Source organism: Polyergus mexicanus, unplaced genomic scaffold (assembly GCF_030449975.1).
Source record: "Polyergus mexicanus isolate NDT 795.1 unplaced genomic scaffold, iyPolMexi1.0 SCAF_12, whole genome shotgun sequence".
NCBI classification, from domain to species: domain Eukaryota; kingdom Metazoa; phylum Arthropoda; class Insecta; order Hymenoptera; family Formicidae; genus Polyergus; species Polyergus mexicanus.
The window spans coordinates 306,359-320,158 of NW_027223332.1; the positions used below are offsets into that span (position 1 = coordinate 306,359).

At 43.5% G+C, this 13,800-nt stretch overlaps 2 protein-coding genes across 7 annotated transcripts in view; one reads left to right on the top strand and one right to left on the bottom strand.

Moving 5' to 3' along the window:
- Positions 1-13,800, bottom strand: part of Atg16 (Autophagy-related 16) — a 377,667-nt gene that overhangs the window by 146,248 nt on the left and 217,619 nt on the right. The window lies entirely within an intron of this gene.
- The window catches only part of Neo (neyo), a 122,697-nt gene that overhangs the window by 46,196 nt on the left and 62,701 nt on the right, over positions 1-13,800 (top strand). The window contains exons 1-2 of one of the 3 annotated variants that reach the window (XM_070305474.1): positions 8,119-8,209; positions 12,523-12,961. In XM_070305474.1, the coding sequence (XP_070161575.1) occupies positions 12,577-12,961 (385 nt within the window). In that variant the 5' untranslated portion in view covers positions 8,119-8,209; positions 12,523-12,576. Of the gene's footprint in view, positions 1-8,118; positions 8,210-10,670; positions 11,005-12,522; positions 12,962-13,800 lie in introns of those variants that run through there. The other 2 variants (XM_070305473.1, XM_070305472.1) reach the window with 2 other exon arrangements.

A 13,800-nucleotide genomic window follows, 5' to 3' on the forward strand; every position in this document is an offset into this window, starting at 1 on the left:
AAGAAGCAACTCCCGCGGTTTATCGATGTATGAAATTCTAATTTTATTCAATTTTTCGTTGTATCTTTATCCTCCTTAATCTATCGTGTACCTCTTTTAGAGAATGATATATATTTTTACAAAATTTTTATATTTTTTTTAAATTATATAAATAAAAAATTCTGTTTAAACTTAAATTTATAACATGCTGTGAATATTAATACTTAATAATTTTGTGATATATTTTAAGTAATTTAAACAAATTTTAATGTCTAATTTTCTTATGCACTTTTCTTATATTATATCGCAGAAAGATTCTTACATCTTTATGTATAATTTCTAAGGCAACCATGTGAGTCTGAGGGATAAAGAGATACGGGCGAGTTCTGAATAAGTAGTCGAACCAATGTTACGGTTTTTTTCGTTTCGATTCTAGGCGCGTATTCAAAACACGTTGTTCGCGTTAACACCGCTATCTCATTTCTGATTTTTTCTTAGAGCCAATTATACCGTTTACTCGAGCCCGAGAAAGCGATGAAAAGATGCCGTCAAGGCTAACACCAGTATCTAGATGGTTTGACGTATTTCGCATATTTAACTACAACTCGTATGGGGATATCTGTTTAGTAGAACGACTCTATATATAAGAGCAAAAACTATATGATATATACGATGTATGCACAATATGTACGCGATTGCGCAAAATGAAATTTAACGTTGGCAAAAAACGGCAGCGACCGTCGAAGCGGTAAGCCGAGCGAAAGGAGAGCACAAAATTTTACGATTATTACGTCCCGCATTCAAGATCGTAATGTCTTCGAATCAATCTCGCGTCCCGAATTCTTCCGTGGTATTGGCGATGCGCTCGCGAAACGATGCGGACCATCGATCTCTCGCGGTCGGAGTTCGCGCACGGCGTTACATAATGGCGCCTCGTCGTTTTTGCTCGTGTAAAAATTACTCGAAGCACCGACACAGTCGATTAACTACCGGGAATATATTGCGCGTAACGCCATGGCCTTACGTGTACGCGTAATTAGCCGGTCTTATCGCGCGACCGGCGCTAATGAAGGATATACAGATGTACGTATATGCGCGTGTACGCGATGTGTGTATGTAAAATCCCCGCTACTAAGTATCCACGGATGACTAATCTCCGCTTGTGCCTAGTTGACCGATCGTTATGGCCCGGGTAACGACACATACGGCGTGCCTTCTTGTATCCTAACGAAGAAGAAAACGGCGAGCACGAGAAAGGAGGGGACACGATGGGAGGGAATGACGCTGAACGAAGACGCATTTTCTCCCGCACACCCCTGGGAAACGCTTAACCCCGCGCGATCGTACGATAGAACTCACTAATCGCGTCCGCATGCCGGTAGAATCGATGAAGCAACGATGATGATCGACGATCGATCGTCAGCCCTTAATCACCGTCGGTGAATCACACGAGTGACGCCGGTCGCTGCGAAATCCGATGGTCTCTAGTAGAGACCATCTCGTTTCTCCCTTCCCTCGTTTGCGCCCCTTCCTTTGCGGAAAGTTCGCGAGAGGGTCAACGAGCGAGATAAATCTACCGCGCAGAGACATTGATAATCATTTTACCGATTATCTAGGAGGACGCGTATCGGTACAACTTCCATCGGTCGCTCATAAAATATCGGAAATTGTGATAACGGATTACATCGAGACGATAAAAGTTACATAGCTACGAGAAGGCTCGAGTCGTATTTCGTAATGCCATCGCGTAAGCGTTCAACAGACATTATTGACGATATACGTCGATATATAATACATATACGCTTCTGTACGAATCTCGCCGAGTATTTCTTATCATTTGATAGACATAATAAAAATAAGAACGTCACGTTTTATCGCAACACTCGGAGCATTTGAATATCGCAAATCGTATCGAAAAAGTGCTCTATGTATGACATGGATTTCTCATCGTTATCGATAAAGAGAGGCAAACTGTCGCATATTACATCGCGATGGCGCGCTTATCGTGAAAATAATTAAGCTGATGATATCAGAGTGAGAAATGTCATCGGAAAGGATTTCATTAAAGTAGAAGAGAGCGTACGTAGAGTCAGCGTAGCTCTCTCTCTCTCGAGCATCGTGGAGAAGGGAGAGATGAAAGTAATACCGTATGATATCATCCGGCGATCGACCGCTCGTTGCCCGAGAAGTAGCGGTGCTAGGTGGATAACTCTCGAGGATCACCTTGACCAAGACGGAAGAAAGGCAGCAGCGCGCTAGCTGAATGAGACCCGTAGTTGAAATCGTTATAAATCATTACGGACAGTGGCCGGTAGCTACCGCGTAAGCCCGTTCGTTACCGACCCGCCGCATATGGGAAAATAATTTATTATTATGAGCGATGATGCGCGCGCGCGCGCAGGAGGGAAGAGAAGATTTCGCGACATACTGCGCGCTCCCACCCGCGGCAACCGTAACATATTTGCAGAAATACGATTTCGCGATGGATTATTTCTACGGGTCCAACGACCTTCGCCGCGAAGAGGGTGACGGATACATTGGTAAAAGTGCGACATAACGGTGAAGCGCTCTTTACGGCGGCATAATAATTTCCGTGCGTCTAAGTGGTAAATATTAGCTCACTTTGGACTGCGTAATCGAGATATAATTTGATCGCCTCAAAGCTATGTGGAAATAAATACAAATTTAGATGTTACGCTCTGTATAACCAGTTGTGCCTCGCATGCGTTCGATTATTGGTAAAATGAAATACGATTATTAAAATCGTCGATTAAAAGTAACGGTATACGTGCGGCTCGCACAATATTTTATTTAACTAGTGTCACACGGAACATAGAGAGAAACGTTCATCTCTCTCTCTCTCTCTCTCTCTCTCTCTCTCTCTTGCGATACTATTTTATATTTTCAATTTAAATATTTTTTCCGCCCTACTTGTGACAACTTAATATGAAGATACGAGCATTTGTCTTTTATAAAAAAGATTACTTTCTTTTCAGAGATATATATCGCGATATACACATCACTCTACATTTTCGAATTAAAGTAAATGAAAAAATTATTATCGTTTGTGTTAGGAGATATTAAATAAAAGGCAGATGAAGAAAACATTACAGAAGCGAAACGCTTACTTATTATCTCATTCATCGGATAACAAGAGAGGCAAAATACATTCCGAGAGGATCGATCTCATCAAGTTTTCTCACCTAACCGGATATTTAAACTGTATTAAGCTCGTGAAAGCTTTCGCGAGATAAAGAAAAATTCGCGCGCATGATTTCGAAGCAAACAAATAAGAGCGCCCCGTTTATTTCCGCACGACGTCGATCGAGAGCGCTTGGTAAACGTGAAATTTTATGGAGCCGCTTAAATCGCGAATGCGTCTGCTCTCAACGATTTGCTCTCTCGCAACGTATCGGCGAAAGGGTGCGGTGTTTTGCGGAGGAGCTTAGCAGAAGACGGAGAGCGGAATAGAGAAGTGTGCGCGCGCGCGCTATCGTTACCGGGAAGACGGGAAGTGCTACTTGTGTTTATCAAGTAAAATTGAACTTATCGATATTACCGAATAGTGTATTACAAAAAAAAAGGAGGTCATTTATGAATGATGCATTCGAAATAGAAATATTACAACAAACTGCATAGTTCCATATGTATTTTCAAGCAATTTGTGACATCTGACTCGAGGTAAAGCCGCGCATCGATGAATCTGCGTGTGCTCGATAGCACATGAATATTAAAATAAGCTCGATATCTATCTCGTTTGTACAATCGTAATATAGAAATTGTACTAGAGTATTACATCATTACAATTTCAGACGAAGGTCGACAAATTAGAATCTTTAAAATTGCTAAATGCAATATTATATCGTATATTGTGTAACAAGCATTAATAATGCGCATAGATATTATGTAAATGAAGATGTATTATTTAACCATTGTTGGCACAAATTTACGAGGCAACTAGCATATGTATATACTTTGCCACGTATAACGTCCATTACATAAACAGATCGAACATCCCAGCTAATGCATTATATAAAGCTGTAATATATTATGTATGGTTATCCAATGCAAATTATTATCTCGTTTACTATAATTTCTCTATGTAATGTAAAGTAATAGCGTATTATATGTTTTGAGAATATTGCACATTAAAATAAGGTTTAATATTACAAATAAACTATATTATAATTAATTTAAAAAAAATGCTAAGAGTTAATTACTAATTAGTAATTTTTGAAAAACGGATATAATTATTGGTCTTGTATGTTATAGATTAAAATAGAGAACAAAAATAATGGTTCGTGAATATAATATAAGGTCTGATAAAAGCATCTTCGAAATGATATCTCACGTTATTACGTGTGAATATATAATGACCGATATATTGTATCACCCGCTTAATCTTTTTGAATGGAAAATTGCAAAACAGCCCTCAGTTATGACAGTTTGAAACTAGATAGTGCGCAGTTGTAGCATTAATTATCGGCAAAGTGTCGACGGTGATTTCTGCCAATAAAACTTTTCCATCTTTTAAACGCGATTCATTCACCGATAACGATTAGAGAACGATAGCGTTTCTCTGCAACCGCTGTTACCGTTCATCCTGAGAACGCGAGTAGAGAAGCTTTCAAAGGGAGTCCTCGAGGAGAACCTCGAAGCGTCATAGGCTGGGGGATCGATTCCCTTAGAAGAGTCAGTGGAGCGCCGCTTAACTAAGATACGGGCAGAACGACTGAACGATTCGGTAAATCGAGCGTAGTACTGAACTTATGTTCTGCACGATCGAGAAAGTAGTTGTCGTTGCGGTCGTCGTCGTCGTCGTCAAGATTTACGCTCGACGATCCAACAGCTTTCGTCGCGGTTATCGATCGTACATAGGGAGGTGGGTTAATTGCTACCGGTTGTCGCTCCCGCCTTCTCTCCATCTCTCGCTCTCTTTCGCTTCCCTCTACTTCTCGTACCGATGCGAATCCATTCTGTCCAATCCGCAAGTATCGTTAATTAGCCTTCTCTCTAACTACAGGAGGTAACGTGACTCTCGGAGAGACACAATAGTTGTTTAATGCATCCTTGCATAAAAAATATTGTCACGGCGTTAAAATTGAAGAAGGTGGATCATCGTACGCGGGAGATGGCGTCAAAGTACATTTCTCGATGATTTATCTTCAATCATTTATTTTGCCCATGCCGAGCGCGAATCGTCAAGTGTGCTGTACGAAGGTGATGAGCGCGGAAAGCAACGGTAATGACAATCAGAGAGCGGTAGTTCTATTATGCGCGCGTAATCGTCGATTCACTCGCAGGTAAGCTTGCAGGTGTCTCTCACGACCTTGCACGAACGCAAGTCTGTCTAACAGCGGCACATTTCTATTTGCTCGTCCCTGTTACGCGAGACACGCGTATTATTTAACAGAGTTAGAAGATGCCTTTTTATCATAAACAACATCGGAGCGCCCGTATATTTGCGTACGTATATCGTGGAAAGTACAGCTCGGATCGATTTCATCTCAATCTCAGCCTCGTGACACTCACGAGGTGCGACAAATTCATGCAGTAGGAAATTCAATGGGATACATTTTCGTGGGATACACTCACTTCTCTCAAATTCAGCTACACATATATTCTATAATGGACACTCGTCATTTGAATGAAGGATTCGATAACGCGCAATTCGGAAGAAAGAAAAGTGCATCGACACAAATGTACATTATCTGCGTATAACGCGAACAGGTCTTCGTCGCAGACACGTACGCATACGCTTCGAATATTGAATCGAGACTATTACCGCGCCAGTCAGTCCGCATCCCATAAAAGTGATAGAAAAAGAAGGGAGAAATAAAAATAAAAGTTATGAGACGCTACCACCTCGGCGCATTAGCCTCTATGCAAATAAACCCACTTCACGCAATGAGCGTACGAGCGAATACGATATAGAGACTCGAGTTTACGGATCGTAATGCCGCTCCCAGCCTCGTGACAAGATCTTCTATCGCGATTGAAAGCACGAGTCGCAACACGCCACCTTCCCTGCATCGTCGCGATAAGAGAACCACCGAGAGAGGACAGAACCAGGAAAGGCACGACATGTCGTGGAAATCAAGCGCAGCACGGCGTTAGAGGCCTAGAGACAACGTGGATAGAAGAGAGAGAGAGAGAAAGAAAGAAGGGAAGGAATAAGAGGGGTTACCGCCTTGGGCCACCATCGATCTCTCGACGACACTTCGCTGAAACGTTCTCGCGCGCTCAAGCGAGAACAAGTTTGAGGTGCAGAGAATGGAGCGAGATACTAGCGTAATGCGACCAAAGTTTAATTACCACGTTGCCTCGCGAGCAGCAAAGGGCTTGCCCGCTTCTCCGAAATCGCCCGTCTCTACCTTCCTTCGTCGACGGATTCATCAGCGGACACGACAGTATCTCAGCAGACACGTGGAGATAAAGTCATAGAAGGGAGAAAAGAGAGATAGAGAATGGGAGATAGAGACGTGTCATCCTTAAGTCGCTCGTCCGCCAAGTTCCATAGCTTTAGGACCTTCCTGCGATTTGCTTTTCTCTCGTTTCATCTTTCCTTCACTGCCTTCCGAGTATTCGTTCGTTTATGCTCATAGAGCTCGCGCCGTGGCAGCTTATCCGCGCCGTTTCACCGCTCTTCCTTCTCTTCGTTCTCTTCCCTCCGCTTCTCCCAACTCTATCCATCCGCTTTCTCGTGCTCTATCTAATTCTCCTTCCAACTCTGTTCCATTCTATTCGCGCATCTCTGTTTCGCTCCCATCGACGGTGTCAGTGTGTGTGTGTGTGTGTGTGTGTGTGTGTGTGTGTGTGTGTGTGTGTGTGTGTGTACACGCGCGCACGCGCAGTTATGAAGATGGTAGTAGATACGTACTTAGAGAACCACACAGAGAGCGCAGCCACGCATAAACCAGTTTCCTGGTTATCCGACTCTTCGCATTTTCCTGGTCGACGCATGGCGCGTCGAACAACCCGTATACGGAACGTACCATTAACGGAGGCTTCTCCGGCTCGATTCCGCGGGACTTACGGCGCTGCTGTTGCGATCGACGATCAACCGGGGGCCCGGTTGCAAACCGGCGGTTGATGCCAGCCGGAGCGTGCTTAAAGGCCTCTCATCGGTATTGCTTTAAAATGACGTAGTCGGTGCTGACGGAGATGCCGGTTTTCAGAAAGACCGTGAGTGCACACATGTCCCAACGTCGAGCATCGAATAATTACGTAACGAGCTCCCGTCTCTACGCGCGTACATACGTCGCGACCATCTCCGAAGAGAGACGTTATCCGTCCGTCTGGTATGCGAGACACGGCATAGCGAACTGAACGGGGACTTGGAGATTACCGGTGAATTTTCGAGCGAAATTCTTAGTCGACAATGCTCGCGCTATCTTGTTGCCCTCCGTATTACGCGAGAGTAGATCGAGCTTCCGATTGTGTACATCAATCGAAGACGAACGTAGACGAACGATATACCATAAACGAGCCTTTGCGCGCAGATGTGCATTCCAATAATTAAATTTAATCAAATGCTCGACAAGGGGGGACAAAGGTGGGCGATTCGATGGATAAACGGTATAAAAGTTTAAACGTGCTTTTAATAAAACGTTATTCCATAAAAATTCACATATACGCATACGCCACTTCTCTCTACCTGTACATTCGCTAAAGTACATCCGCTTAAAGATACGTCGCGAGAATTAGAAATTTAACACTAGCTCGAAGAAAGAATCTTGCGTGATAAAGTGGTACGAATTAAATCACTCTGTGACTTTCTTAACACGATATGCGGATAACGTCGATAAATCTAAGGAGATCGTAACGTACGTGGCTGTACGTACCGTGGAATCCACGACGTGGCGCGCACGCTCACGAATGCTTATAACCTTCTGCATAACTTTAAGAATCCGCTTGACCGAGAACGGGTATCGAGAACGGTCTTACGCCGTTATGTGATAAGTCGCGTGTCCGTTAATGTCGATGCGAGCCACTCACACGGGTACTCGTGTAAGTGGCGTGAGTCACTTGGCGAGGTAACCTCGTAACATATTTGGCAGTTGACCGAAGAGACATTCTTTTCTATCGTAATTGATCGATCGGTTAAATTCTCACGACGCCCCGATTATATCTGGAAAACAGACGGAGGGAAAACGAAGGTTGATCGAACGCACGGAACATAATCGACCGGTGCTATAGCGTAACGCCTGATGCAACAAATCCAACAGAAGTAAGTACTGGTTATCCGTTCAATTTCCATAAGGATCGCTTCGGTCCGTCCGGAGCGGTTTATACAAGTTAATGCATCGTTCTGTAACGTACACGCGTGTACACGTACGTACACCGTCGCGCTGCGCGTGTGTAACGTGCTGCGTTAATGCCATTGCCACCGATTGCCGATAGTAATTATCTTATCTAGCTGCACGATCGTTCTTCTTACGTGCTCTATCCCGATACGCGCTTTAATATTACTTTATTAATAATAACTAACGCGCGCACGTTAATAACACCCAGACTATTCCGCAACGTTTATTAACCGCAAGGTTGACTAATCGGTGACTGTATCGCGATGATCGATCGCGTTTCCTTAGATTTTGCGGGAAGCGAGCGTCTCGTTCGGTCGCACCATCTCTAACTCGTAATTCTTCGAGCGTAATTCCAATGGTGCTCGCAAAACCTGGTAGTCGACGACGTAAGACTGTGTCGCTGTCCTCTTTATCGGAGGATGTTCGCAAGATGCGCACGACCGCGAAATTATGGCGTGAAGGGAAAAGGTGAGGAGGGAAGGGAAGAGGAGGGGAGGGGAGGGGAGGAGACGAAGGGGATCCATCGGATCGATTGGTACTCAAGGGCGAACGGATAGCGGCCGCTCGTAAATCGATGGCTGCGGCGAATCGGTCGTTTCCCCGCGACGAGGGAAAATTCCGCGACGCCAAATAGCCGATTGCGATTGAACCCGATGGGACATCCAGGAACCGTTATTCCGCCATGGTGACGCGATGGTATAGGCACCTGGTACGAAGCGCTGGTCCCCCTTCCGCCAACCGTCTTTCCCTCTCTCCATTCTGCCGTCTTCTTTCTTTCGTTCCTTCTCTCTTTCTCTTCTTTTCTCTTTTTCTCACGCGCATTTCGCGGTAGAAGCTCACCGAGCGCCGATCGTTTCCAACGTTTCCGTGGAGACATTGACGCCCGGCTGCGGGTCGCGTTGTTCACACGTGAACATTCAATTTTGCTCCCTTTGAATGACCGACCCCTGCTTTTCCCCCTCGCTCGTTCCCGCTTCTTCGCTCATTTCACCGCGCGACTCGTAGCGACTGCCCGGCTACGAGGTATGCGTACGTTCTCTCGCGCGACGTAATTATTTTACTATTTTACCCGACACGCATCATCGACTCACTCCGCGAGTCTTCCGCGACCGCAACAGGTACCGACTAATGACATAGAACGTCTCTGCGTCCGTAGACTCTGTCTCGTTTCGTCGAAAATTATCCTCGCTAGTCGAGCATGTACCACACATTTCTGCCGATTCCTAGCAAGCTTGCAGCGTGGCTCTCGCTACTATATCGAGCTACATATTTATACCATCTATGAAACGCAACCATCCTCCAACGTTCGGATCTTCAAAATTGCCACATCGATTGTTATCGATGTGTGCGTGCACGCGGCAAAAGTTTGCGGCTGGATAAATCTGTGAATCCGTCCACGTGACAGGCTCACGAATTTATAAATAATGCCACTCTCACGCTAACGGCGAAAACGCAATTGCGAAATAAATTAACTTTCTGATGGATTCGACGATGATCCCTTGAGGCGACCAGTCCGTTATGTCGCGGAAGAATTGGGCTAGGATCCGAGAGCCAATATGAAGGAAAAAAATACACTCTATTATTTCTCACGGTTGTGTAGAACCGTGGTAAAGAACAGTCGGGCGATAATGCGTTTAGTTATTCGCTGTCAGATCCCTTCACTCGTAGCATCTTGACTGTCAACATGTGAGAGGGAACGTATCAAATATAAACGATGGTGAAGACTCTGCGTATTCTGAAAGAGAATAAGAGGATATGTCAAGGAGCTAGTAAATCCCTGTCAGCGTATGACTTAACGCGTAAAATGTCACGACTTACTAGGCGTGAGCGCGTATATAATGTAAGCGTCATCGTGCGAGATAGAAACCCCGTTGAATGTGCGATCGCGAAAGATTCTAAAGTAGGTGAGCGGCAATGGAAGTTTAGGGTCCGTTGAAATCGCGCTGTCAACCGCGAGAGTCAGGTCGCTCATCGTCGCTCTCGAAGCGGCGGCGTGACTTCACCGATCTGACCGAGAATGTAAAAAGGACGGAAAGAGGGAAGTGTGAACGCGGGGAATCTGGGCGGGGATGGCGCGAGATGGCCGATCAAAAGAAAGAGAAAGAGGAGGTAGGAGAAGAGACCGACGGTGATGTTTTCAATGGTGTTGTACCGACGATCGAATTGTGCGTACCGTTCTGTCCTCCTTACAGCCGCAGCGGCCTCGGTCCCCTCCGGCAGACGTCTTTGGTCGCTCGTGGAAGAGAGCTACACGACCAGGTGTACACAGTGCCTAAGAGACAGTCGACCGACATAGTTATATCTCCAGTGAGCGGGACCGCGGCGGTCGCGAAATCTCCCGCGTTACCATTGCGAATCGGCGTGCGTCTGTGATTTCGTCGTAGTTACACTATGCGCGATAAACAAAAATAATCCGTCTTTTCTTCTTCGGTTCTTTGTTCTCTCTCTCCCTCTCTCTTTCTCTCTCGGTCGCCCCGACAGCTTAGCCCACGTTTGTGTGTACCGTTTCAGCATATTGTACGCTACGCTTACTCGACGCGATCCCGTGAGAAAGGTGCTCGTGGAATTCGTCTTCGCACGGCGCAAGACTGCCGGAATAAAGCGCCGCCGAATTGCAAGCGTGCGACATCGCGCCCGCAGCGGATCGCCGGACGATTTTTGTCTCCAGCAAAATTCAACATCGATATATCGAACGCGCCCTCCCAACTGTACTGGCCAGGTATGTGTTCCCTGGAATTTGACTATGTATCAAGTGTACATTGATAATGCACGTCGGTGTAATTATTTTTTAACAACACGTGCAACACGTGCGTAAAATCGCGAGCGCGCATTTGATGCAATTGCGAAACACGATGTTCTATTTCGATGTGCTATTTTCGACAAAATTGCCAGAATTTACGCAAATCGCCGCTCGATTCCACGAGGTCATAATGGTGTACAAAAGTATCCGGCGGATATTTAAATTCCCGCATATGCGCGACGCGCTGTTTGTTATTTATTGCACAATGTATGCAACGGGGTAAAACGGGGTAAAAATATGAATGATTCCTAATTTATTACTGTAATCGTGTTACTGGTTATACGTTTTTAATATTTTTATTCTTATTTTAATTTCTTTGTGTCGTCTTCATCCGATTTTATGATGTAAAATATGTTATGTTAATTATATTAACGAATGCAGATGCACTGACCTTTAACAAATTTATAAATTGTATCTATATTTATATCTAATTCTCAAAAATATTTTAAAATCTAATAATCGTATTTCATATATATTTACACGTTATTCGTGTATAAAACTAATCCGTATATCGTAGTATGAAAATGTGTCAATTAATAGAATTATTTTAAGATGTCAATTGATTTTTATAAAACTTGTACGTATATCTCAAGATTTTACCTTTTTAAAATTACTTCTTAAAAGTATACACTATGTAAGTATACGCATGCCATTAACCGAACGTTGCTCCGAAATTTCTACATTATCTCTAAGACTTTGCACAAAATTCCTGAGAACTTGTCGTCGTTAAAAACATGCCCCAGCTCACGTTATTAATGCGGGCGCAAGTCTTATTTTCCAATCTACTGTTCCCGTTCCCGTTCTTTAACAAGAACAGCACGACACTTGACCAACGGCGATACATTCCATCCCGTTAATTTCTACTTCCGTTAATTCTCCTTTATTCCATCTGACAGAGGATTGAAATCTTCGCATAAGCAATATAAAATATAATCCTATAACGTAAAAAAAAAAAGGATCTAGAAAAGTGGTTTAAGATGTTTCATTTTATATACAGTCGTTTTATTCTATAATTATTATAAAATAGAAAAAACTATTATTAATCCAATAGTCAAGTGTCATTAAATATGCTACAAGATTCAGCGAATCAGTTCACCACGATATTTGTGTATTATTTTCCCTTCATTCTTAGCTTCTTTTTTAAATTTATCGTATCGTAATATCATGAATGCGAAAAATGAATATTAAAAGATTTCTGAAATTCAATAAGAAAGTAGTCAAGATTCTGCGGAAAAAAATCATTTCGTATCTTTTTATTTCTTCAAATATAATAAGTCTAGTCTTTAATGATTTAATATTTGCTCTTCGAATTATTTCGTGTCTCAAGAGATCAGAGTTTACTATCCTTCTCTAATAAGAGATATAATAAAAAATATCTACGTGATAATTCTTGTTCCTCGAGCAATAAATAATCTCGTGTAAATCTTTTTGTTACAGATCACACACGTCTGCGACGTTACTGCATTTTGAGCGTCTAAACAAGGTGCGACAATGATGAGACCGTACAATCGTCGACAACTTGTCGCGTTACTTTTGCTGTTGCAAACCGCCTCGAGGTACGGTCACGCGGTTTCCGCAGAATCGACGCACGCGGCCGACCTGTCGCCACCGTCCGCATCCGTGCCGTCCGGTCTCTCCGGCCCGGATTATACCGGGCCATCCGCGGGTTCGGACGAATGCGATCCCGAGATGGTTGGCTTCGAGTTGGTAACCGGCTACGTGTACACCGCGCCCACAAACATGCTCGAGTCCATACCGGGCACGTTGATGCTCACCGATTGCCTCGAGACCTGTCAGGCAAACGACTCCTGTCAGGCGGTCAACTACGAGACGGGACTATGCGTCCTATTCAGCTCTAACGCCGACAGCAATCCAGGTAGGATTGAATCGTTATCGTATCTTTCTAAAGACTCTAGTAAGAACTATCGATTATGTAGTATGCGCCGATACTAGCAGACTCCCGAAGCTATCCCATTTGATAACTGCTCTAAGGTGTATGCGAACTTTTTTTTTACGAAGGAAACTTTAGCGGCACGTTGAATTGTCTTATTACATACGAGAGTTAATTAAGAACATTCTATAATGACGATAAAAAGAATAGTTTCTACTGCAAGAATTTTCTTTTAAATATTTTATAGAATTTAGTTATACACCGTATATATGTAACGTTAAGTATAGTATTGCTTTAGGCTACGTTCCAAAACATACTCTCCGAAGAAAATTTCAATCGATGGCTGTTCCGAAACTTTTTTGAGCGTTTCTGATTGATTCTAAACCGGCCATCGAGTAAAATTTTTTTCAGAGAGGAAATTTTACACCTTTTTTGAAACCTAGCCTTAATAGACAAATTTACAAAACGATATCATTATTTTTTGTAAATAAAATAAATGACTAACGGCAGTACAATATTTAGAAAGGGGAGAGAGAAGCAAGATGTAATAATATTTCTTGATCCGTTATCATTAAAATTAGATTTCCATATGTACATATGGGATGAGCAAGCCTCGAGGTCCAGCGCATCTTGTTGTTTTGCGCAATTACGGCGCTTCATAGGATAACCGAAGTATGTTAAGATCATTTCACCATCAGTCTGGTATAAACATTTTGTGTAATGTAAGGATCGCTTTGGGCGAAGCGCGATAATTTTCTGTACAATGCCTGCGGTACCAATTGCCTTGATCTACCGGATGAAAATAAGCGAAACAAAACGTGAAG